The sequence below is a fragment of the Pelmatolapia mariae genome, linkage group LG2 (genome assembly GCF_036321145.2).
Source record: "Pelmatolapia mariae isolate MD_Pm_ZW linkage group LG2, Pm_UMD_F_2, whole genome shotgun sequence".
Classification (NCBI taxonomy): Eukaryota; Metazoa; Chordata; class Actinopteri; order Cichliformes; family Cichlidae; genus Pelmatolapia; species Pelmatolapia mariae.
In genome coordinates, this window is record NC_086228.1 from 33,890,247 (window position 1) to 33,917,512 (window position 27,266).

The 27,266-nt window shown below is 43.1% G+C and overlaps 1 protein-coding gene across 1 annotated transcript in view; it reads left to right on the top strand.

Moving 5' to 3' along the window:
• tenm1 (teneurin transmembrane protein 1) overlaps positions 1–27,266 on the top strand; it is a 189,024-nt gene that overhangs the window by 73,143 nt on the left and 88,615 nt on the right. The window contains exons 6-8 of the mRNA XM_063499046.1: positions 10,962–11,135; positions 21,523–21,725; positions 23,493–23,700. Of these exons, the coding sequence (XP_063355116.1) occupies positions 10,962–11,135; positions 21,523–21,725; positions 23,493–23,700 (585 nt within the window). The remainder of the gene's footprint in view (positions 1–10,961; positions 11,136–21,522; positions 21,726–23,492; positions 23,701–27,266) is intronic.

Here is a 27,266-nt window from a genome sequence, read left to right on the forward strand (position 1 = left end):
TACCAGAAGTAATTTTTTTATAGTTAGAAAACCAAAAAAATCCCAATTATGCAAAAACCTGTTGCACTGATTAAGGAAGCAATAAATTTGGTTATTTGAGTGTGTGTAGCAACAGCCTCTGTGGGTTTGATTATAGCCTGAAAATGGCCATAAAAAAGAAAACAACAGAAAAACAACAACAACTTTGTTTCGAAACTCGTCAGAATAATCGTTCTGTAAAAAAACGAGGGCTATACCTCGTGGGGAAAATGCCATAAAAAACATTACGTTTTAGGCTGCTACCTTCACAGAACAGCACCAGCTGGTCTTAAAATGAATAAAAGAAATGTGAGCAAGAGGACAAGTACATAAGGGTCTGTCGTTTCAGAAGGGGTAACCGCACATAGGAGCTGGCAGCTGCATTAAATGGCACCAGTCTCAAAATGACCAGTTAGGAGGCAACTCCAGCATGCTTACCTTTGAGGCAGAGATGTTGTACATGGGACTGACCACTGAATGGAAACTATTAGGATGGGTGAAAGAGAACCAGTGTTGGATATAAGAACATATGAGGGAGGTGTTGAGATTAAAAATAAGAATATTTGTAGGATCAAGTAAGATGTTGGAGTAGTGCTCATTAGGGTTGTTTGGGTGGTACTAAGTGGGAGTGTTCTGGAAGATAACTGAGAAGTTGAACCAAGAAGGCTACCACTCTATTTTCCAACCCTGTGTCATGCCCTGTGGACATCTATCAGTCACAGCCAGTTCCCTCGTAAACAGGTCAATGACCTCTCAACCGCATCCCAACTGCAAAAACATCAACCACACTTAATGCGTACACAGTAATGTGCATACAGTAATGAACATGATGCAGAGTAGAAACGAACACAATCTCATTTGCCTTTAGAACCTGATTGATCCTGTCTCTGTGTAGGGAATAATTAATAGCTGTGAATAATGATGATGTTACCTCTGTTGTACCCACTATGTAAATGCGCACGACTCTCTCGCTTTGAAGACGCTCGTGGATGGATCCTGCTGCCGTCTGACGCCGCAGCTATTAAATAAACTCCGCAGACGGGCACAGCTCTAAGCAACAAACACAACTTCAGCTCTTGATAATGTTTTATCGAAGCACTTTTATTATACTTGCTAGACATGCCAGCGAGTCTCTCACCACTCACTGGTATGACTTTTTTACGGACATTTCAGTTTGTAATAGATGTGAAATTGCGGAGCAAAGTGAATGAGGCAAGAAATGTGGAAAAAGCCTGCTGTTCAGACCTGGAAGAAAAAAAATAATGTTAAATTTTACAACAGCTTTTTTTTTTTTTTGGTCGTAAAGGCTTTCTTATTTAGCATGAGATTAGTTTGGGCAGTATGAAAGCGTGACACAGACATTGAAAGAGTTTGACGTATGCCAGAAGCATGAGAATTGGCCATTGTGCAAAAAGTCAAGGTTGATTTTTTTTCTCCTCTTGGTGAATTTTATTCTCCCCACCTAAAGCCACTTGGACCCTTTACATCGTCAGACCCCACAGCTTGAGCCCCAGTAAGCCTGTGCTTTAAAACAGTGGTGGCTCCGTACTTTCTAAGAGCTGATCAGAAACAAAGTCAGGTGGTCTCTGCCTGTGATGGAGTGGCCAGCACAATCTCTCTAACTCTCAACCCTGTTGAGCTGTTTGGGGAGACAGCATGACCGTGTAATATGTGAGAAGTGTCCAACTGCCTGTCAAACCAGTTCGTGGGAAGCACTTCAGGAAACATTAGGTGAATACCAAAGATTTGCAAAGTTCTATCTGCTGACACGTGACTTCGTTTTATAACAAAAACACATTTTTAAGGACAAAATTTTTATTTTATTTGGTTTTATTTTATTCCAACCTTGTCATCGTGTTCAGTATAATTCTTTGTCACCTTGCATAAAAGTTAGATTTTTCAAATAAAAACATTTTGAGTGACTTCAAACCTACATAAAGGATTTTTTGTAATGTCCCAGACATACTGTGGTGACAGACTAAAAGTGGCTGTTATATGAGCTAGAGCACTTGCCGTGCTTTAATAAATTACCTTATGTCTGGTCAAAAAGTTCCTGTGGTGTTTTTAAAATGTAGAAAAGTAACAAAGCTAGTGAAAAAGTACGTAACAGAAATAGAGTCAGAATCTTTATTTTCATTGCACAAAAGGTACAGCGAAAATAAATGCAGCCCCATTCAGAGTGCATGAATAACATTGTGTGTGCTTTTATCGTTACTGATTACACAGTTATTCAGAAGTATAGAGTTGGAGGTAGATCTAGGCTGAATATACAGAAACTATATGTAAAAGTAAGACTGAATAGATGTGCATGGGACCTTTAGGCTTCTCCTACCTGTCCATCCATTTTCTTCTACTTATTGAATCACAAGGGGTCACAAGGGGTGGCTATCCCAGCTGTCACAGGACACGAGGCAGGGTACTGCCTGGACAGGCCATCAATCGGGACTAACACATAGAGACAAACCACCACTCCCACTCAAAGTCACACCTATGGCCAGTTTCTGATCACCAACCCCAAGCATCTCTTTGGAATGTGGGAGGAAGATGGTTTACCAGGAAATACTCACATAAATACATTCAGCCTAAACCTTCTTGCTGTGAAGTAACGGTGCTGACCAGCACACCACTTGTGATTCCTGAAAGTTGAATATTATTTGCAAGTGTTTAGATAGTGTAGTTCCTACCTCAGACACAATGCTTGGTAGCTTTGTTCTTTTTCAACACTAGGACCTCACTTTGGTATGGAGCTGAGAAAACATGAAAACTGGTATTGCTAGTGAAGAAAATATTTAGCATTCCTTGCTTTACCTAAGATTTTTTCTCCTGTTGTGACAACACAGCCCTCTTCTTCCTACCAACAGCCAAACACAGGGCCTGCATGTTGCACAGTTAACTGGTATGAACGGTAATAGAAGTGAACTTATTAAGAAATGTTTAATTTTACTAGTAAATACTAAAATATTGAACTTTTAAATGTGTCACAAACTGTGGAAAAAAGCCCCCACTATATTGCTACGTTTTACTAAAACAAAATTCTCAATGTAAATATGTTTCCAGTTGAATTAGAACAGTAATTGCTGTGAATGAGAGTGAAAGATCCATGGCCTGATTTTCAGCGCACATATAGAAAGGACAAAGAAGCAAAGACTTTGAATAAATCCATCTACAAGACAAAAATAAAAGGATGGTCCAAGTCTAAATGGGAAAAGCTCAACTGTGCTGATTCACTCTGCTGAGGATCTCCTACTTTTATTCCATCTGAACTGAACCCTATATGCAATCAGACAGCACAGTCTTCCAGCTACTGCGCAGCATGCTGTGCTAAGCAGTCAGTGCAAAAATGCTTCATGGATTTTGAACCTTCAGTGACATGAGCTACTGAAATAATCGGCATATGGACAAAATCTGGGGGAAAAAACACTGCAAGAATGTGGAGGCAGTACTAATGAGGTCTTTTTAAAAATACTGCATTGCAATGCATTCGTTAGCTTACAGAAACTAGTGTGTAGCAGTAATGACCTCAATAGAGTGAGCAGTTTGCATGAAGAGGTTTGCAGTCTGTTCTGATAGCAGGTGGTGGGCAGTAGGCCAGAGATTGTGTATAGAGGTAACGTTAGAGGGTCAGCTCAGTCTGGTGATGGCTGTCGGGACGAAGCCGTTGAGGTGCTGAGTTGGCGTAGCTCTAATGAAATGTTACCTTCCCCCGAAGGAAAGCTTCTGAACAGGTGGTTGCCTGTTTGTCTGGGATCAGCGGCGATCCTCTTCATTGTGTGGCTCTGTCAAGGAGGGCAACTGGCAACCAATTATCTACTCAGCAATGCTGAGTGGGTAAGATTGGCTGCTACAGCTTGTTTCCAGTAGTGCCGGGAAAGTAGAATCCTTTCTGTTCGGAGTGTTCTGGCTGAGAGCGGTTAAGTTGGACACAAAAAACGCTGTCACACACAGAGCGACTCAATCACAGTACAGCAGCTAACGCAGAGGTGCTCTGTGCTGATGTTGGCTTTATCCTTTTTGTCCCGACAGATGTTTTCAAGCATATTTATCTCATATTTACAGGACAGTCACTTTACCGTATATGCTGTGAGCTAATGACTCATTAGTTAATTAAAAAATATGTATGTATTCAGATTTTGAAGAGTAAAAACATTATTTTTTTAGCACAAATACATGTATTCATACAATTTGCTGTATTTTAGCCATGCATTTCAGTTATTTATTTATTTCTAGGCATACAGAACGATGCATAATGGTGTGTAACTGGCAGCACATTTGTAGATCCTTCTCATTTCTCTCTTTGCTTTGCAATTAATGGAACCAAAGTCTGCTTGCTTACTACAGTCTATCGTGCTCGGTGTTCTTTTGTGTGAATGGAGACCAATTCAGGCTGAATATTGGTTTAAACTGTATTATTGCTTAAATAATGATCCTTAAATACTCGTCCTTGATGAGTCCAAACGTGTGTGTGTGTGTGTGTTTGTATGTGCAAGGCGGTGCATGTGTGACTTTGTGATTGGATTCTGTGTGTTTCCGTGCATGTGAGCACGCGCCTCACCTCCAGCTTCTTTCAGCCAGCTGCTTCATGCCTCATTGGGGTTTGTATTGATTGTTCCAGTTTCTCTTTGTTTTCAGTCCTCTATTTTGGTCGTCTAATGCAGCTCTAAGAAACCCGCTGGCCTTTGCTAAAACTGCCCTAACAGCTACAGGAGCCTTTGGTAAAATTGCTTTAAATGGGTAGACAGACTGTGGTCAGAAAGCTCTGAATGGTGAGAGAGCCCTTTGGTAAAATGTCTCCAGAAGGTCAGAGAAGCTGCAATAAAATAGCCTCAATAACTCCAACGGTACACTGGGCGAGTTCACACACGTGCACGGTAGGCATTGCGCGGCAACTCACACACACGCATTTCCTTATCTTCCCGATCCTCTCTATTACACACACAAATGCAGGCATGCACCCACGCTCCAAACCAGCAGAGATGGAGCTCGTATGTGACCGGCGGTGCTGCGTCGCTGTTTGTCTGCAGCATTTCAGCTCGCAGCGGTTGTAGATGGTGGCTGCCAGAGGGAAATGTAACATGGCGGCAATCCCCTGCTCATTGAGTAATATCCTGCCCGCCGTAACATTACTCAGCTTTCAGTAAGAGACCAGATCAGTGAGACAGCTAGTGGGAGACAGATGGAGAGAGATGGGGGGGCTCTGACAGAAAGAGAGAGGAGGCGTGATGGGAAATGAAAGAACAACAGAGAAATGCGTGAAGAAGAAAGCTGTGATCTGTTGGACTTGGTGTACTGTCGCAACCGTGACTAACTAGATAAGTGTGACAGCGAGTTTTACTGGTAAATAAACACCGGCGTGTACAGCAAATCTCATCATTCAAGACGCGTGAAGTGTGTCACCACCTCCGCTCTTCCTTTATCCTTCTTTCCGTCATTTCATCCCTTTATCCGAGCGAGACGTCCCATTCCAGATTAGCAAGGTCAAACCAATGATGAGTCCTGAGGTTTATACCGGTTAAGAAATTGCGGCAATGAGCCTCTGCTCATGCTCTCTCACACACACACGAAAGACAATCCGTCATGCATGCAAGAAGCACACAGTTAAACAGTCTTGACAGTGGCATTAGTAGCTTTCAAGGAGTTTGTGGAGGGGAGTAAGAAAAACACTTTAGCACCTCTCGTCTGTCAGAGTGAAGCGAGGGTCGACAGGCGAAAATGCGGCGGGGCACGCGGACCCTCGGGCTCTCAGTCTCTACTCTAACGTTGACTTAGACACAGATTTGTTTTATTGGCTCTGAAGTCCCTCTCCTTCACTCTCCTTCACACTTGTTTTTTCCCCATTTGTCTCTCCTCTTTTTTACTCCCCCCGCCTTTCTTTCTCCCATCCCTCAGAAGTTTTGGCTTAGCTAGAGGCTGACACAGCCATGCAGAACTTGGATGAGCAATTGCCTTTACTGTACATGCTAAACTACACACTAAATCGAATGACTGATGTGCTTGAAAGTGTTTGCTGCTGGGCAAAGCCGGCTGTAGTCTTTGGTTGTCAGACAGAATATGGTCGGCGGTTAGCCATGTCTACGAGCGAAAAAGGACTTGGCAATCAGGCCTGGATGTGTTTCCACTTGTGTGAGGGTATTGATAAATCATTTTTAACTGACTGCAGTGCTACCTTGGCTGTAATGCTTATCGATAAGGCAGTATATTCACAGTCAATCACCCCCATTGTGCCCCACAGCTCTGCCCAGGACTGATACAAATACTTGATAACGACATCTGGTTTACTTCAGTGGTTAAAGAGGAATGAACACATGCATGCTCACACGCACATCTCCCACTTTCTCCCACCACAAGTGTGAAATCTAATCGTCATCAGAGCACACAATCATTTTTAATCTAATCTGGAGACACATACATGCCTGACAACAAGAGCGAATGCTGCATGCTAGCATTGTCGCCATGTCGACTACCTGAAATGGTTTGTCTCCTATGTAATCTGTACGTCTTTGCGTTTTAGCCGCTAATGTGAGAAAGCTTATGATGCTGCTGCTATCTCAGCAAGCCTCACTTTGCTACTAAATTTCCACCAGCTTGAATTCTTCTCTGTTCTCTCATTTCTCTCCACGGTAGTTTAAGAAAACCTGAAAAAAAGCCACATCAAGTACCTCCTTCTTTTAATAGTGAACTGTCTGTTTCTTCCTCCCTCCACCCCACGCTCTTCTCTTCAGCTTTCCTCATCCTCCGCACACATCTCGGCGGGGTAGCCGACAGCGAGGGTACAGCACAGAACCCCCCTCACAGCGGTACCGTCCTATTACCTCTGGCAGTCATCTCACTGTCACACTGATCAATGATTCATGTGTGCGCGGGCCTCAGCCTGTTAGCTCACTGCACTGCTGCTCATCGCTGCCACTGTGCTGCTGCTGCTGCCGACGCCGCCGCTCCTTCACCAGTTATAATGACTGGACTAACTCAGAGTCCTCTCACTAACGTGTGCCTTCGCCAAAGCACAAGAGAGAAAGACGGACGCTGAGAGGGATGGATAGACAGGCAGGAGGAAAAGAGAGCGAGAGTGAAGGGTCAGGCTGAGCACATGCTGCTCGCATAACTGGCTGCACACTGTGTGGAAGTGTGAGTCTGTGAGAGCGTCTCTGTATTTTAAATGGAAAGAGGTGCCGGTGTCTCTCTAGATGAAATTCTTGCCACTCAGTAGCCATCTTTGAAATGTCTCCAGGCAGTTATGTGGACTAACAAGTTCAGATTCTTGTGGGGGGGTTTTCTATTATATAAATACTTTTACAACAGTGGATGAGCATGTTACACATGACCAGAGTCTGAAATCATGAGGTCAGTATATCTGTACATGTATTCCTCATGATCTGAAAGCACAGGCTTCGGCTCTCTGTTCAGTTTTTTTTCTACTCTTGGCTCTACATAGTTTAAACTCCAGTGCATTTCCTAAATATGCTACAGACACTGCTCTGTATATTAGCTCAGCAGCACTTCCCACCCTTTTGTTTCTAAGAGGCAGGAAATCGGAAGAAACTCAGTCAAAGGGAGAATCTGCTCAAAGGGAAATGAGTTAAACAGGCAGTGAATTAATGGACTGGACTGAGGCCTTGTTTAAAACAAATAAGAAATATATGGGGCTAAGCTAAGCTAAGCTAATTAGCGGCTAGCTGTACCTGCATATTTACTCTACATATTGCCCTGCCAAGAAAGCAAGCTTATTTTCTGAAACATCAAGTGAAGGTTTAAACGTTCTACATGGTTTTGTGGGAAAAATTATTTTCTATTAAGTTATTTCTTCTTTTGATCTAATAAAGAAATGCGAACAGTCAAAATATCAAGGTGTCACAAAGGGCCTATATTAAACACTCCGTTACTAGCTTATCCAACATTGTTTGAGGGGGTTGTAGTTGACTTCTTTTCTTATATTTCCTCAGGAGAATGTTTGTCCTTTTATCAACACAGATAAGAACTAACACCACAGTTCATTTGACAATATAATCCAGATTCTCCAAGGTCTCTGTGATTTTCTAGAGTGTAGGATAGCGTAACTCAGGACGACAGGACATCTCTATGACGACTGTGCCAGTCTCGTTTGTGTGTCCGAAAACGATATTAATTTGTCTGTGACTCAGGGGTCTGTCAGAATAAAGGTTAAGGTCAAGAATAAACCTTCATGCTCAGCAGTTGCTCATCTTTTTTCATGTCTCTTTGGCACTGAATAACCTGCAGCAAATGAAACCTTGTAACCTCTACATGCCTAAAAGATAGACATATATTAAACTCCCATTCCTGTCCACATTATGGGCTCTATGAGTGCTCAGTTTTAAATGCCCGGAATTCATTTGCTCAAGTGACAAACCAACAAATATGTCCTCACTGGTATTAATATTACTGTTAGGACATTAGATCCTCAAAAGTACAAGAGCATATGCTCAAACGCTCACTCTTCCATCATCTCCTCATCACACTCAGAGGTCCTTGTTCCCTTCTTGCTCCGGTGTGTGTTTGCGTGTGCATGCATGCTGTGCAACTCTAGATGCTAAGTGTTCAAGCAAAAGGTCAACAGCCATAAAGCAAGAGAGTGAGAGAGACAGAGAATGGGGGGAGGGCTGATGAGGAGGAGCAGGAGAAGTGGGGTCTGAGGGTGTTTTGAGGAGAGATGGAGTGGTGACGAGGAGAAGGTAGGAGAGCCGGTGAGGACTGTCGCTGCAGAGTCATAACTGGAGTGGGTAATACTTGGCCAGCAGAGGTGTGGGGGACACCAGACAAACATGGAGAGCAAGAAAAGCAATTCAGATGAGAGGAAGCGAGGAGAGAATGGAGTCTGAGAGACTTAATGGTGGAAATGCCAAATGTATCAGTTTGGGAATAACTTGTCATCCCTCACTGAGCACTCTTACAGACTAATTTATGAAACTATGATAGGTTGTTCCACTCCACTGCCAAATATAATGCTGTACAAACTGTGACGAGGAATACAAACCTACATTTTTAGGTGCGGTATGATATTTTATGGTGTATCTTAAGAGAAAGATAATTGCTGTGGTCGAAAAGAAATTTCAGCGGCGTTCTCGCTAATTCTGTCAGTGTCAAATAAGTGCGATTTTGACCACTGTCACTGTGTGTGTGTGCTTTTTTCATGAGTTTCTTTCTACCTGCTTGCGTTCTCCTCCCACCTGTCTGCTAAGGATGCAGTACGGGCAGTACCAGACAACCGAAAGGATTTTGCTGGAAGCTAAATCCATGAAATTAAATGTACAAGGAAGATCATTTGGGTTACTGTTTGTCATCCCTTTTTTTCCAGCATCAAAATGAATCATCACAGGTACTTTCACAGCAAGGTGTTTATGCGAAAAATCCCCCACGTCGCCTTTTTTTTAAAAAAGAAAAAGAAAACAAGAGATGTTTAAAAATGACTGACTCGTACTCACGCTGACGTGAGGAGCTTGTGCGTGTCCATGTCTGGTCTCGTCACAGACTGACAGTTCAATTAGTTTGAGCTAAATGATGCATGACGTCTCCCTCATGGCCCTGGTAATCGTCAGTGTTCTGCTTTGAAGAGCTCATATTGTGCATGAGTAGATAGCTAAACCAATAGTGGCTAGTGCTAGTCAGAAGTAGAAATGTATGATTTGCTGATCCCCGTAGATGCCAGAGTGAGGCATGGGACCCTGTTGGCTTCAACTCTCAGAGCTCATCATAGATTTGCTGGTATTTTTCATTGAAAACAGTTTTATTTCCCCGCCTTGCACCCCTCTCCTCTGTGCTTCTGCAAAGGAAAGTAGCTGCAAATGGCTTTGAACTATTTGGAGTTTTAATTAGGTATTCTTCATCAGGAGGGGGTGGAGTGTGGGCGACTGTGGAGGCGTGTGCATGCATGCATGTATGCACAGATGAGAAAAGTGCGAGCCTGCGCCGTACCTGTGTGATTGTGTTGGTTGCGCCGTATAATTGTGGATTTGTTTTTCTAAGCAGCCATTTTACGCGAGCGTTATCAAGCTCGTGTCAAGTGCTTTTTCTGGGTGTCGGCAATCAGCAGACAGAGGACAGACAGTGAAGATGTTTGAAGTCCTTAGAAGTTCCCTACCTTGATCTGCATGCAGCAGCCATCCTCTGACTGCCACCAGCACATAGTAACTTTTTGATTTAAGTCTTTGCTTTTGTTTGATGTTCCAAATGTGTCAGAGGAGGGGAGAAAAAAAACTGCAATGATTTATTTCATTTGCTTTGTTCTTCCTATCAGCAAAGGCACATTACCTTTTTAGATTCTTTTAAAGAAATAAAAAAAAACTAAATTAAAGCACTGCTCAAGTATAAGCCTGAATGAATGGAACCTCGTGATTGGTCAGAACACAGCTGAATGTTTTACTCAACACTTTACTGACAACACTCGCAAAATACTAATTCATTTCCTTAATGGGCGTGTGTTAGTTGTTTTTATTTAACAGCATGTTGGTTTCCCGTCCTAGTAAACAATTTTATGAGTGGGAGGGGGGAATCCGGTATCCTCTCTCATACCCTTTGTTGTTTAAAAGGCCCATATGGATTGTGAATCGGCAGCAGCTTTCAAAGCATCATTAGTCATGCATAAAAGCCTGTGTTAGCGCTTTAATACTAGCCCTGGGCTCAGACTCACAAGATCTGCCTTAATTGCCCACCACTGCCACGTTCTGTGTTGGTGTGCACATGTGCCGTGTGCGCAGGCATGCACGCATGTGTGCGTGACAGTTTGTCTTCTCTGCGTGTTTTCTAATTGTCCTTTGCTTTGCCGGACACTAATAAGCACATAAAAAGAGTGAGTGCTCTAAGATGGGCATTAAAAAAAGGATTCAGACACACCCCTCTTGCATGTTTTGAATAATGATCTCCTCTGTCTGTTTTCTTTTCTTTACCCTTGGCTGCCAATCTGTGTGTGTGTGTGTGTGTGTGTGTGTGTGTAGCGGTCCACCTGTTAGGTTTGACCTGGCATCTGCGTCACGGTGAGAGCCAGCTGTATGAGAATGGCCTGAGCTCAGCAGACCATCAACAAGAGGACCGCAGCAAAACCAGACCGACGAGCTCCGTCCACCTGCTGGACACGCTCAACCCTGAAAACACACACAGTGGTGACAGAGGTGAGCTGACACGCACACAGTGTACACTGTAATAACAGATGTTCTGCACTCAGCCACTGACAGGATTTGCCCGTTAGTAACAACAAAACAAATGTAATACAGCAGCTTGAAAAATTTGTATTAAATGTATTGACTAAAAGCACAAGTGATGACTTCGAGTGCTTCACTTCATTTTTCTTGATCTGTGCCTGGCTGTTTTCTTTTTCTTTCTATCGACATTTTTGCAAGCAAAAAGGCAAGGAAAGCATTTTTGACTATTTCATTAAGCATCCCCAATATGGGCGTATTTTGACAAATAGGAATTATTTTCAGGGCCTTCATATTTCAGGTTTTCATGGAAAACCACCCCTTCAGAGTTGCTCTGGACTTACCTTCATGTCAGTCTTTAACCAGACTTATGCGATGTTAGTCAGCTGGGACTTTTCATTTTAACAATGTTTTTAAAAACTGTCTGCGGTGTAGCTTCGAAGTTCTGCAGACATTTGCAGAGAGCTCCTCATCTTTGCTTTAGGTTGTCAGCTCAAGGCTACAAGCCTTTACAGGTGTAACACACCCGACTCATCAAATGGATTATCAGTAATGTACATGCCAAATTTTGAGACAGGAGAGGAATGTGTTAAAAAATTATGGACATGAAGTTGTCTTTGGATAACTGTTGAATCTTTGCCTAAATCCTGGAGAGCGCTCTTGACGGGCTGCAGAGACATAAATGAGTTTTTCTTCTTCATGCAGACTTCTTGCTTTCATGCTGTTTGCCATTTTTTACTTTTGCTGGGTGCACCTGGTTTTTTGGAAGGAGGCCAGCTGTTGGTTTTGATGGTACCTGTGATAGCGCTCTGATAGATTTGTGCTTTTGTGTGAGTCCTGGTATTATCTCCTTCATTTGCATGGCTCCACTCTACTCCTCATATTATCACCTCTGCATAAATGGCAACTTTCAGTCAACTGTCGGTCACATGGCGGCTCTTTTAGGCATGAATTATTGATTAAAAAAATGAGACACATCTGCCCACTTAGTGTCCCAGTTACTTTTGGACCACGGCAAATTGTGCACCATAGCTTAAGAGGATTCTAGTTGTTTCTCTTTAATGATGCTGTGAACCACAGCTGAGACTTCAATTTAGGATCCATTAACTTCTTCAAACTAAACATACGGAACAATGACATGTAATGTTTTAATCACATTTTTACAAACACCATGCACATAAGCTAAAGATTAAGCCTGTCATGTTGTGTTGCTGCAGAGGCTAAAACGAGTACAAAGAGTTGCTGATGAGCGAAAACTGAAGATGCACCAAACACATGCGCTTATATTCAAATCTTCAGGTGCAGGTCTACAAATTTCAATCAGCTTCTAGTGCATTAAGTCCCTGGCTTCGTAAATAACACTCTTCCCACAACTAATGATCCAATACAATAGAGAGACATTAGTCCAGAGATAAGCCTGGCTCTGATTACTCATTTTTTAGAAAGGCTAGGAAACTGGTTAATCGCGTTTTCTTTTTCCTGCTACGTGACTGGAATTGCTTTTCTCCACTCTGCCTTCTCCCAACTAGCCAGAGGAATTACTAACACCAGTTTAACCCCACGATATGGGACATTAATTGTGAGTATCTCAGGTCATGAAGTCAGACAGGACAGAGCAACCTTCATGGTTGGTGTGATTCTGATGGATATTACATCGGAGGCTGTCGGAGCCCACGTTCAGCGCTTACACAGAGAATGTGCGAGGCAAAACTGCAACTCGCTGCAATTTAGGCAACCTGGGACATCCCTGAAGCAACTATTCTTGATGAATCCTCACATTCGGAGGATTAACGCTCTCATCAGTATCTAAATCCTCCAATAGAGCACGCAGGGGTCGTGGAATTCACTTCTGAGTGTTGCGTCACAACAATCTATTGTTTCAGCTCTTATTGCTTTATATGCGCCGTGAAAGCTGGGAAATCAAAATGGGCAAAGCTAAGCTGTTGATGCAGGGGGCTCAGATTAATAAAATTGGCACGGTGGAGGTGGTCCCCAGGCAGAGGAGGGCCAGGGAGATTAGAGATTAGGCTGTAATCCAGTGTGGCAGATTATCACGCTCATCCTGCTGCATCCATCACCTCTCACACCAAGAGACCACACAATCCCCTAGATTACACCGCGAACGATGGCGAGGGAAGGGAGGGAGAGAGATAAGGGGGCAAGGGATGGATACACGACGAAGCTAAAAAAGAATTGCTGTCATTAAAGTAGCAAATTCCTTAAACGTCTTAGAAGAAGCTTTCACGACTTGTCTGCAAACCACCCAAAAAAAAAGAAACCCAAAGAACAACAAGATGCAAAATGTTCAGTTTTTTAAAATTCGGAATAAATTATCTTAGCCTCAACGCACTGCTATAAACACAAGGAACACAAGTAACAGTGGGAGCATGAAGATAGCTGAGGCGGCTGATTGGAGGATAGTCATCAGTTTCTGCTTGTTTTGATATAAACTGATGACACAGTAGGGAGAGATGAAACGAGCTTGGCGGAATGATTGGAAGGTAGTAATCTTCTTGTATTCTCGTTCATGTATTTTTAGTGTTGTTGTTTTTCTGTCAACTTCAATGCCATAAAGATGATTTGTTGGCTCCACTCCGAAATCAGAATCCGGAGCCGCAAGACTTCTAATCCACCTTATGAGGCGGCTCGCGCCACTGTGCGTGATGCTAATTGACATGTTGTGTCATGCGCGTATGGCTAGCGTCTCGTCAAGCCGCGCGTGCTGTTTTATATTCTTCACGCTATCTCTCCTGCAGTTTCCAGAGATCACCAGCAGCCCCTCTAAGCCGACCACACATAAAAGCTTCTCTAATTAGTATTACAGTAATTGCCACTCGCCCCATGATACCCAACCTCGCGCTGATGTGCATGCATGAATGTGTGCTCACAAACACACCGCCTTTCCCTTATCTCTTCTCTGTTTTTATATCAAACAAGCGAGGGTAAGGGCATTTAGAGATGGCCAGCTCACACACACACACACACACACACACATTAATGGAAACTCTTGTGGCGTACATGAAAGCAGATGTGCCCAGAACAGATTTTTTTTGTCGGTGGAATCCCTTCCTTAATGAAGTACATCAGAGTTTGAGAGTAATATTTCACTCAATGTGCAACGTCGGATGTATTAACGATATGAAATGATACAAAGTGACATACAGTAGAGTGGCGCGGTGCCTCATTATAATGTGGAGATGATGAAATGTGGAGCTTGTGGAAAGCCATCTGAGCCTATGTGATGATTGTATAAACTCCTGAGTTAGTGCCGAATTGTTTTCACTCTGTCTGATGGTGTGGTTGGAAAATGGTGTGTAGATGGATGAAATGTGACAGAGACAGAGAGAAGGGCTCTTAAAGAGCACATCAATATTCTAGACTGCGTGCAGAGAGAGTGGAGGGGAGTGAGGCCGAGCAGTCCGCAAGTGTGCACAAGAGTAAGAAAGTGTGTTGATGCTGCGAGCAGAGCGAATGTGTGTGGCGCAGAGGTGAGCGCGTGCGCGTGTGTGCAAATGCTTATGGACTGGTCCCTGTTACACTGGTCTCATTGATTTTCTCACGCTGGGATACAGTCTCAGGATGTAACACATGCGCACACGCCCGCGTTCACACAGACACACACGCAGAGAGAGTATGGATCACTTAGTGAACCCCCTGCTTGAGCGCCTCAAGTTGAGAAAGCCTAACAGCAGTAGCATGTCTGTCTGTTACGCGGCCGGCATTCAAAACATCTCATCCAGCAATATCGGAGGAAATGAAACATAATTTCAAACTACAGCCAGAGTTTACAGTGTACATGTCACGTTTTGTCAAGAGCAGGAACTTTTGACATTTGAGTAGTATGTGCCACAGGCTCTGACATCAATTGTAAAATAAACAATAAAATAAACTCAAAGCTGGTCAAAAGGTGGTCAAACAAGAACTTTATTCAACTGTTTCCATTTGATACTGGTGCACTGTACAAAAGTATTGACCCACCCATCAAGTCATTATAATTTGATTTTTGAATTTTTGTTTGCTATTGCTCAAGGGGTCTAGAGGAATGGTTCTCTATGCTCTCTGAAGGTCTTTTTAAAGCTTTTCTTTGGACATTGGCTGCTTTTTTACTTATTTTCAGTTCAGTTTTGTTTGTTAAGCTACTTTGTTACTGGCAGCCTGTTGCAAAAACAACACATTTCTTTATTTTTCTATGAAAACTGACAGAATAAAAAAGTTTGGCATACAATAGTGTGCAGTGTGCCCTTAAAAATGAGGAAACTTGGCAACTGGAGGACAAAAGAATAAAAGAAATGATAGTGTAAAAAAAAACATCTGTAGCAGATGAACGGTATGTGAAATCGATGTCCTTAAGAAATAGAAAAAATCCAGCAAAGACCTAATACAGGACCCGAGAGACCTGGCACTTCATTTAATACTACTGTTCACTAAAGCCTCATCAGAAATGGTCTCAGTAGAAGGGTGGCTGTCAAGAAGCCTTTCTTCAGGATGAGAAACAGGGAGAGAAGTATGCCGAATTACACAGGAACTGGACTGAATCAATGCCAACAGGTCTGATGGAGTCATGAATCCAGAGTAGTTTTGGTTTAAATAATCATCAGTATGGAGGAGGTCAGATGTCATGTGGTGGAGGCTCTGTCATGGTTTGGGGCTGCGTTTTAGCCAGTGGTGTTGGGGATATTTAAAAATTGATGGAATTATGAATGTCGAAAAGTACTGTCACCATGATACAGCATGTGGTACACGTGGAAAGTTTTATTTTTCACTATGACGCCAAAAACACTGCCAATGCAGCAAAAGCATACCTGGATAGAAAAACGCAATCAGTCATGGATTGGCCTCCCCAGAGCTCAGACTTAAACATTATTGAAGCAGTGTGGGATCATCTTTATAGAGAACAAAATGCAGCCAACATCCAAAGAAGAGCTTTGAATTTCCTTCAAGAAGCCTGAAGAACTATTCCTTAAGACTGCTTAAAGAAATAACAAGAAAGCTGCCTAAGAGAGTTCAGGCCGTTTATTATAATTTAAGCAATCTCTGTATGTATGCACCTATTTCCCACCGTCCTAGCAAAATATAAAGAAATTAGGGGTGGCTTGAGACTTTTGCACAGTCCTGTTAATGCAGTTATTAATGCGTTTAATTAACAGCTTCCTTACAGATTAAAATTACATTACATGCCACATGCCACAGTGAATTGTTAAACCAACCAACAATATCATATTCCTGACTCAGAATGTGCCTTTGGGGAACGGCTCCTCACACAAACATGATGAGTCTGCTTTCGCTGAAGTGAATGAGTCTTGTACCTTAGTTGACAGAAACATGAGTATTTTCCTGTTGTTTCTGACCACATTTTGATTATGCTTGTCAGTTAAATCCCTAACAACAAAACTGGTTTAAAAATAGATCATTTGAGCACAGTGCTGGAGTTTTGTTTCTTTTTTTCTTTGGCTTTTGTTGGAACAAACCTTCGAGTTCCTCTGCGCAGGAAAAACTGGGAAGATACAATTTTTAAAAAGCAGTTAAAGTAGCCTTGCCTTGATTTGTTCCTACATTCAAACGCTATTTACATATGCATCAGCATTAACAATCTAATAGCATAGCATGACATAAGCACATTTGTTAAGGAAATATATATTTTTATTAAGCAGGTAAAAATATCTCTTCACATATCTTTATTAATAGTTTTTAAAATTTTGGAAAACATATTAGATACAAATATTTCATACAAGTGATGTACCAAAATGTTAAAAACACTACAGAGAAGGAAGCCTGTTTTGTTACACAAAGTTGCATCGACCTTGTGCTCTACTTTTTTGGACATAAATATCCAAGAGGGGTAATTTAAGATACTTACAAGTAATTTTCAAACCGCATCACAGTAGTTAAGCCTCTAGACCTGCACCCAGACTACACAGGTAAAGCTTGAAGAAAAATAATCTGTAGGTACTTTATCCATGTTCCAATTGACACAACACATATTACATGTGTAACAATGCATGTGTCGTGCAGTGAATGCGTTTGCTAAGGGCCAGACGTGTCTGTCACACACGTAGCCTGGGGTCTGATGGTAGAAGGTGAGGAAGAGAGAGTAATGGAAGGGCCTAAGGCCAAGAGCATTATCTTCTCCTGACTCTGACTGACACTCATTAGGCTGCACAGTGGAGAGAGGCGGCTGAAAGCTTATTAAGCCACCTGCTCAAAAGGCCCTTAATTGAATCCAAGTAATTATAGAGACCTTGCCCATTGTGATATTTTTATTCATCCTGCGGCAAACTCAATCTCTCTTGCATTTGGAACACTATTAATGTTGTCTGCACCAATATGTGTGAGATTCTGACACAGACCTACGCGTCAGTATTGACGTGCGCACGCACACACACACAGTTCCAGTCCCCTCAGACGTGTCCCGTCACCAAGACCCTGGCTGCACTTTTTAGTCTGTTCTCTGCTTCATTAGAATCTGAGGGATAATAAAATTAATTGCAAAGACAGTTTAGTTCCTTTGAAAATAGATTACAGGTGTAATTGTTTTACCTGAATAACCCGTAGGCAAGAGAAATTAATTAGACCTTGTGTCCCAAGTCCTAATGTAGTTCCGTTCCTTCATTGGCCTGGTGCACCCACACACCCACACGCACACACTCAGAGACACACAGCACATTCAGATGGATGGGCAGGCAAACTCACACTAACTTTTGGAAGCACGTGCTTTGCAAAGAGGAGGGTGAAGGAGGACAATGTGGAGGTGTTAGCGAGTCATTAGAAATGGGAGAGGTTAAGAGTTCAATTGTAAAGCCGTCCTGATCCAGATGTCCTGCGGCCTGGGAACATTTTCAAGGGCTAATTTAGCAGAAAATATTGCAGTGTGTACATGTGTTTGCATATTGCGTGCGACTAGTGTCAGTGGGGGCATTAGGAGCACTATGTGTACAACCAGTATAATTGGCCGAGGCAGCATCATCATTATTATAATGCTCCCTGTGTTGGTTATATCAGACTGACCCACTACCAATTCATCATTCCCATCAAGGCCATGTTGATGGTAGACATGAATGAGCAATGCAACGCTTTTATCTGCCCTTTAAACAGGCTCAACATTTTCAAATATTCCAATTTTTTTTCTTCCCCTGCCAACTAATGATAAAAGGAGGCTTATGCGATGCTGTTGTATTTTTACTCATATTCCAAGCCGCCGATAGCAAGTGTGAATTTCAAGCTGCTTTTCTCTTATTAAAGCCACGAGATAGCAAGGTGCGAAGGAATTTTTGCCTCCCAGTTTGCATATCATCTTGTTTAAGCTTGTATTCTTTATGTCTGCCAGATAGGAATAAACACAGATTTGCTGTTTTGAAAGAGTGGGCTCAGGTTTTGTGCTGAGACACACGGCTGGAACACATTGATTGACAGAAGTAATCTGAGCGGCTTGGCGGTCCTCTAGGAGCCCCCGGTCACCATGTGAGCCGTCTGGTTTCTGTGGGACTCCCAAAAATGCCTCGATCCTCTCCCCTCGTTTTACTGGAGCTGCAGTATTATTCTCTACGTGCTGAGACAGACGGAGAGAGAGGGAGGGAGGGAGAGAGAGAGATGCAAGGAGGGTTTTTCTTCTTTCTTGCATCAGCAGTTGTAACTCGACACAGCCACCTCCTCAATGAGCATGGTTCTCTCATATGTGCTCCCCCCTCCCTCCTTTTTACATCTCCCCCGCTTCCCCCATCTCCCTACCACCCTTCCTCGCGGCTGACCTGAGTGCCGCTTTCTGTCCCCTTGTTGCATCACACTTGGAGAAGCACTGTACAGTAATTAGCATCAGTCCTGCTCATCTGCCCGCCAGCCTGCCAGTCAGCCTGCTTGTGCGCCTGTCTGCCTGCCAGTGTTCCGCCAACTGCCATGCCCTATTCATGTCCTATTCATCTAGAGCTGAATAAAAGACTGCTTTCCTCGGGACATCCATCCCTCTGCTGGCCTTTATATTTTTGTAGCGAGGCGCAGGAGTGAGGATTAGCATTAAAAGGAATAGACTGCTGAGGTAGACTCGGCAGGAATGCATGAATGCATACTTTAGTTCGGCCAAGCTGCTTTTGTTCGGTTTGGTAGAGATTTTAGTGCGGGAACAATTTATGCCTCATACAGACACCTGTCTGTGAGTGTGTGGAGTTTTGTTTTTTGCTTTTGCTTTTACTTTCATTCAAAAATCTTTTTGAACAGTTTTTGTTCTCGTCCCAATCTCATCGTTTTGTCCCTTTGCATTTTTTCCTCTCGTCGCACTAGTTAAGCGCGTTACCGAATTAATCACTTTATTATTTCTTTTCAAGTGTCGCCTAAATGAGATAGAAGGGTAGAAAGAGATGATGTATGATCTTTTGGCATTCATTTGCAAAATTTTTTAAATTCACTGAAATTCAAGTATTCACTGTGTGTGATTTGACGAGTGAGCTGCGAATGTCTTTTAGTCTTGGCTCTAAGATATTTGTCTTGCGTTAAGGTTCAAAGCTGACCCTTTCCACAATCTCGCTGCTACAGATGGCCTGCCAAAGTGTTGGCATCGTCACGTCCACTAACCAACCAGATAGGAATGCAGAATTAGATAACACACACTGATCAACTTTGACACTGGCACACTGGCACAAATTGTAAAGGAGAAAAAAAAACACCAAAAGAAATGGAATGAATGGAGGTAAAATGTGGAAAATGAAGTGTTTGGAATTCCAGCAACGAAGAAAATCTAACTGAGTCGTGGCGGCAGAAGCCACGTTTGTATGATGTGTCTCCAGCTGTTATTATGACTCCGTCAAGCATGGAAAGAAACAGCCGGGGAATTGTGACTGTTCATTGTGGCCTAAGATTCTGTAAGTTTCATCAATTGTGCGGTCCGCATAACTCAACTTGATGTCGTAAGTTTATTTGATCTATGTTGACTTGAGATTGCTGAAATCTCCCAGTCTGCAGGTGCCACAGCTATACTAGAGATGCATGCACAGTAGTGCTTTGAGCAAGAAATGCATTGCTTGTTGTCTTTGCTTTATAGAAAAGGGAAACGACTTGTCCAGGTAGTACCTGTCACCCTGTGATGACCCTTAGTAGGAGATGGATGGATGGATGGATGGATGGTTGCACCTTCTTTCTAACATTTGTGTGCAGACATCCTGCTGTGTAGTTGGAGCAGGGTAGCATGTTTGCTGATTAACCCAAGGCAATCTGACCTGGTGACGAGACTAGAGAAGAAAAGTTGATGTGACATTTCAAGCAAAACCACAAATGTCAGCTTCATGGCGTGACAAGCTGGAAAGACAAAACAATCATCAGACCCAGAATTTTTCTCCGGTCGTCATGAATATCTGTGTTAAACTTAACAGCTGTAGGTACTGAGAGGTCTGGAATAAAGAGCTGGAATGACCAACGGACTAATAAATATTCCCATTGCTTTAGCTTCTGCTAGCATAGCAAGATTCCTGCACTCTCCGCCTCCCTCGCTCTGACAGTACGTGTGATATATGTCAGCTGGCCTGTGGGCACGTATGGTGTCGCCATAATGGAGTGGTAAAGCAGCAGGCATTATGGATTGAGAGCGAGCCGGCTCGTCCATGAATCTGCCCCTAACTGTTCTTCTGCCTTTGTGGCCGTAACGATCGGCTGGCTCCCCTCTGTCACCATATTTCCTCCATCTTAGTTTAGAAGCAGAGATATATCTCTACATAAAGGCTGACACAAAGAGGGCTGGAGAGCCTTGCCTGCTCCCCAACACAAAAGACTCGGGCCTGGTGGTTGATAAAGGCTTATGGAGAGAAGAGGAGCTGATGGCCAGGGGACTGTTGGAAAGACCTATTCTCTTCACAGACAAAGACACACTCTCACTCAAGACACTATCTGTGTGCCGCTGTGACGCTGTTTGTGAATGCGTGCATGTGCCCTCCTCACTTTTTCTCATCCTTCGCTCTCTCTCGTTCTCTCTCTCCTTTCACACTAACACACACACACACACACACACACACACAGACTTTCTTTCTTGTTAGAAGATGCTAATATAGCACACGACAAAGCCCCAGTAGACAGCTCTCAGACAAAACACTTCCTTTTTAAAGCAGTTCATCTTTATGCAGAGCCTATCCAAAGGCCTGCCAAAGCATGGTCTCTTGAAAAGCAGGATTTTCACCACCGCTCAGTCATTCCTGACATCTATTCAGTCTCACTTCATTAGTGCAGCGGCTGATCACGCTGATGTTTGAGGACATCAGGTTGGTTATTAATTGCTCCCTCTGATACTGAATACGACAGCCTGTCCGCCTTGATAAATCTGCAGCGTGTGTCTTTAGCGGCCTCACCTGTCTGATTTTTTATTTATTTATTTTTTTACCTACAGAAAAGTGGGTGCGAGGCCGGGCCATCGACCGTGGCGAGGTCGACATCGGGACTCAGCAGAGCCAGGCAATCCCGCCGGGACTTTTTTGGAGGTTTCATATAACTGTGCACCATCCGACCTACATCAAGTTCAATCTTTCTCTTTCACACAACGCACTGCTGGGGGTCTATGGGCGCAGGAACATACCGCCTACACACACTCAGGTAAAGAAGGCCCCATATCGTAGCGTGCTGTTCACCAGATGGGCTTGTTTGCTTCAGCTGCTACAGATCCCATCCACGCTAATGCACCTATTTCTCTCCACTTTGTCCTTGCATCCGCACTGAGGTGATATTCAGCGGTGGGGAGTGTTAAGCACTTATTTGAACACGATTACATGGCATTATATTCTTTGATCCAGAACTCCTGATACTCCAGGATGCTCTAGACACACACGACACACAATGCTTTTTTATATTTAATCATGAGAAATTATTTTAGTTTGAAAGTCTTTTTAAAAACCTCTATTGTGATACACTGGCTGTCTTTTTTGTGCATTTCCTCTAAAACCACATCTCTTTATTTATCAACATCTTTGTTCTTCCCAATCTCAAACTTTGTCAGTGTGTTCATTCAGCCAGACAGAGCATTACAGCAAGCACATTTTCATCCAATCTGACAGCTGGAATAGGTTTTTGGTTATTTTTTTTTGATTCGCTATTACTTTGTTTCCATTTTGATGTCTCTGGATTTCTTGTCCTAAAAGAGGTGGAAGTTGCATTTTGTTCTTTTCAGTTCAAACGCCGATTTGTGTGGAGACAGATGTCCATAAACTGCTTTTATTCATGTTTTGCGAGGCAAATGTGTTAGAACAAACAAAAACAGTTAAATCGATAACTGACTGCAGCAGAGCATGAATTTGCTGTCTGCCTGTTTAACAGGTAGCATTCATGAACCATGAACCAAAAAAAATCACTGCTTTAAACTTGTTCTGACAACACAAAGGGAAAAAAATGTAAATCAGATCAATTAAATTGTGAGTTCAGCTGCATTGAAACACAGTGTTACAGTTGCTGATGGAAAACTGAGGGTTTTTTTTCTTCTTTAGACTCGTGCGTGTTTTTCTTATAATGAATATGATGCTAATTTTCCAGCTAAGAAAACAAACAAAACATGAGGACAAAGCAATTCTCCCCACACGGACACGTGTTTTTCTAAAACGGCGCACGGCCACCCTAAAAAGTGCGGACGCGCTCGGTTTTTCGTGAAGAAAACGCTGATGTTAGCGTCTCGTATCGTGCAAAGTGTAGAACAGCATTGTGCCATTCAAGACGCACAGATACAGACAAAAATACAACACACACTGAGTCATCTGCTTTTTAACATCAGTGCGCCCCTGCTCTCGCCTGCATGAAGAGGTCTAATTAGCTGTTTTTGACACTAGTGTGACACACAGCCCTCAGGGGAAATAAGACTCAGCGAGTGCTTGCTAGTTCAAGGAGGTTTGAGGATGGATAGGAGGGGAGGGAGAGAGAGGAGATGAGGGTGGTGGGGGAAAGTTAAAGAGGGAGAGAAAGAAGCACGAAAAGGTTAAGACAGATGAAATAATAGTCTGCTCCACTGAAAACCTGGGTGGTAAAGTGTGCCCGTGCTATTAGCAGCATGTCAAGTTTTTGAGCCAGCTGCTGTGGAACACGTCTGGTAGAAAAGGGAGATGCGACGGAAAAAAAGCATTCCTCCTTTCCTTTGGCTTCTGGATTCACATTTGATATGCGCATCATGAATTCTAGTCCCCAATTTCTTGTAGCCACCCAGTTTTCTAATAGCATTCACGCAGCTAGCCCAACAACAGCCACACGCCACTGCACAAGCTTTGCCTCGCTCATTTCTGTTGCCTTTATGTAGCTTTTGCGAATTCCCATGTTGTTTTTGCTGCTGTTGTTTCCTTCAGACTGGTTGATAATGCTGTTTCCTGGTTGTGTTGTATTCAGTTTGACTTTGTAAAACTGCTGGATGGGAAGGCCCTGCCCAGGTCCTTGACTGATCCCGTCTCAGCTGCCAAAGCTCCCAAAGGCCTGCTACTGAGCGGCCTCCAAGAAACAGGCTTCATCGAGTACATGGACCCCGGCACCTGGCACCTGGCTCTCTACAACGACGGCCGCAACCTGGAGCAGGTGTTACTCCACAGCACTCCCATAGGTGAGGAGGATTAGCTTTTTAGCCACTTTTTTTTTTTTGTATTTGTCTTGCTTTACATGTGTTCCACTGATAACGTCTCAGGGCTGCTTCACTCTCTCGTTCTGTCTTCCTTTTTATCTGCGGATATGCAGACGCGTAAGGACATGGTCAAGAGTGGTGTGAAACTCATTGACATTTGAAGGGAACTTTTCCTATTATGCGACTGAGTTTGGCATGGCATGAGACAGCCGTTAGAAAGGGGAGGACAGCTCCTGTAGTAATGACAGGGCTTGCTAACTGCAGCTCATTGCTATGACACACACGGATGGCAGTGTAAATTGAAGGATGTGAATAATGCAAGAGTACGTGGCTGAATATAGACAAGTGGATAATTACCAGGGCAGTTTCTTCACTCCCACTTTGCCCAGTAGTCCTTAAGAGAATACAGTGTTGAAATAACCAAAAAAAAAGTGTTGGAAAAAATGTAGTAGCACAGTAATGCCATGGAGCAACTTGGTAATTTCCATGTTAATACACTCACACGCATATCGTGAGCGACCCTCTATGAAAAAAAAAGTCTATATTTCGGGATGTTTTTCCTCGCGCGTCTCTTATGACGAGGTTTTCCTATTATTCAGGAAATGATCAGGAATATTATGCGCGGCTGACGTGATGCTTTTAGGCTAAATATGTATCAACAACCCCTTCAAAACCCAAGTTGCAAGCCAATCAGTAAACAGCTCCACAGAGGCAAGACATTGTACTGAAGACATCTTTCATCGTCATATTGACAGAGTCTTTTTTACAATGACTGACAGCGTGCGACAGCTAAACACAGATTTTATTTCAGAGCTGTCAAACATTTGTTGACACGTGTGCTGTCTGTAAAGCCTGGAATAGACCAGACTTTTTTTTTCCCAGTCACATATTTCGTTCCAAACAGGAACCAGGAAGAATTTTCGTTGCCTCTCTTTAATAATCAAAAACAAACAGAGGAACAACAATTGGCCTTAGTCTACCGGCCTTTAGTTTGCCGAGGTTGTTCAAAGCAATTAATCGAGCGATACAGCTTGAAAGGCAAAAATAATATTAATGGATTGAGGTCAAAGGTCATTTTACTGCCTATTTACACATCTGAAAGAAGTTACGGCGGGACACCGCTTTCTTTCAGAGGCAGAAGATGAAAGCCGCCCAGCCGCTGTACGGTAAATCCTAATAAGGGACACAATATAGTGTAGCCCGAGAGTTGAACCTTGATGATGAGGGAGAATTGAGATGATCTCTGTCGGGAAACTGAGCTTTTCCGCAGCCAGTAGTAACTGGATACATCGAAGAAACGAGAGAGAATAAATAAGCGAAAAGCGACCGTGAAAATAAATAAATAAAGTAAGATGAAATCAATAGACTGTGGAGTATGACAAGAAGTAAAAATATGAGCACAAAGATGATAGGACAATACCCGAAATGGGGCTGATTGCGGTTTTTGAAAAAAAAATTGCTTGTTGCTTTGGGATGTAAAACATGATTGCAAGAGTAATGAGGCATGGGGCTACCTGAGAGAGAGAAAACCCTGTCATGGATGTTCTCAGTAGTCATTATCTTGGGGGGGAAACAAAAGATGAAAAGAAGAAAGAACTGAGTTGGGTTAGACCGTTTAAAATCACATGTGTTGTCAGCGGATAACTGACCTTTGTCGTTCAGAAGATATTTTGTTCTGTCATCCTTTCACGGGCCATCTCACACACACGTGCAAAAGCAGAAAACAGTCATATCGTACTTGCTTGCAGCTAAAAATTGTCTGCATAAATTCTGATATAGATGCTGTAATGTATGTCGATGTGTGCGTACAGTATCTTGGTGATTCTATCGTATATAAATGGATGACATAAAAAAAAGACTGAAAAGGTACACGCTGATTTCAAAATAGATGCCATTATGAGAGTCAGATTGCATTTTCAAACATATTCTCTGCTGTAAAAAATGCCGGCAGATGCGGATAAAGCTCCTTTTTTCCTGTTCCGCTGATACCGACGTTTACATGTAGGCCACTTTGCCAGCACCGTCTTCTTTTTAAATCTGCTTAGGGAGAGAGTGCTGCTCCCTGCAGGGCTGTTAATTATACATAATTGCTTATTCACCTGCCATCACACGTGTGCTTGAATATTACCTCTTTAAAACAATGGCCATAAGAAAAAGGAAAAAAAAATCCGGGAAAGTTTCCTTCATAACTTTTAATAAAAAAGAGGATAAACAAAACTGGTGGTTGGCTAGAGGCTGGATACTTCTAGTTAGCTGAGCAGCCATTTCATCTTTTTTTTTTCATAAATTCATAAAGCCCAAGGGTCATAAAGCATGGCTGAATCTTTACGGGCTCATAAAGTACAATTGGAATGCTTATTTGACCAATCAGATCACTTGGCTGGAAGCACCCATTTTATAATAGCATTTAACTTCAATAACTTATGGCATGAGTGATTTCTAACTGGCCAGGGTTTAGTCAGTGGAAAGAAGAGAGTGGGCGTCTCACGAATGCCCGCACACGTGCACACTCACACACATACACGCTGTAACAAATAGAGGCATGGCTTTCTTATGCATTACCTCTTAATTGCCCAGAGAGTTTTATGTTTGAGACATTGACCTGAAAAGATACAGAGCTTATATCACTGCTGCAACCCTGCAGCCTTGTGAGAGATCTGACGGATCGCTCGCCTCCGCCCGATTCAAAAGCTACTCGGTGACCTTGCAGATGAGTTTTTGTTCATTACATGTGTCAGGTGCCACAGTCAATATTGGAATTTGTGCATAGGAGGCTCTTTTTTTTCTTCCCCCGAGCGTGAGAAAGAGAAACATTTGTGATTTCTCCCGACTGTGTGGGAGAGAAGATGATTGCCACTCCTTCTCTCCATCAGTGTGACGATGACAGGTGATGGAGGTGAAAATGACTTTGGTTTCTGTAGTGATGCGCTGCTGTGGAGGATAACGCTGCGCTGCCGGCTACTGGCAGGGCCTGTCTCATTAGCATGTGTCACACGCGCCTCAAGGCGGGTGTCACATAATAACTTTGTGTGCATGTGTTTGTAAGTGTGTGTGTGTGAGCCGTGCCACTGAAGGATTTGTCATCCATGCTCCCTGAGCAGAGCGAGCCAGGGGACTGCAGCGGTTTGACTCTGGAGTCGATCCCTGTTCAGAGGAGAGCGAGCAGGACGACGCAGGGTCAAATAAAGGATGACATCCTCCACACTCGTTTTAATTACTTTATCTAGCTTAGATGGAGCTCGCCTGCCACGAGACAACCGGCAGCATGGTTCAAATCGCCAGCTCTGCCAGCTGCTGGATTCTTCTTCACCAGAAACTTGTGTCTTGAGCAGAGCTGAGAGCGAGGCTCCTGTAATGCTCTAAAATCATGAAAGCGCGCTCCGTTTTTATCTCCCCTATCTGCTCGGGCCCGGAGAATGAGCTCTGACATGATGGACGTATCAATAAGAGAAAAAGGGAGAAGAGTAAAAAAGAAGTTCTTCCTTTTGAAGTCTGATTGAGGATTACGATGAAATGCACATAGCCTACAGAGGGATAGGATGAAACGC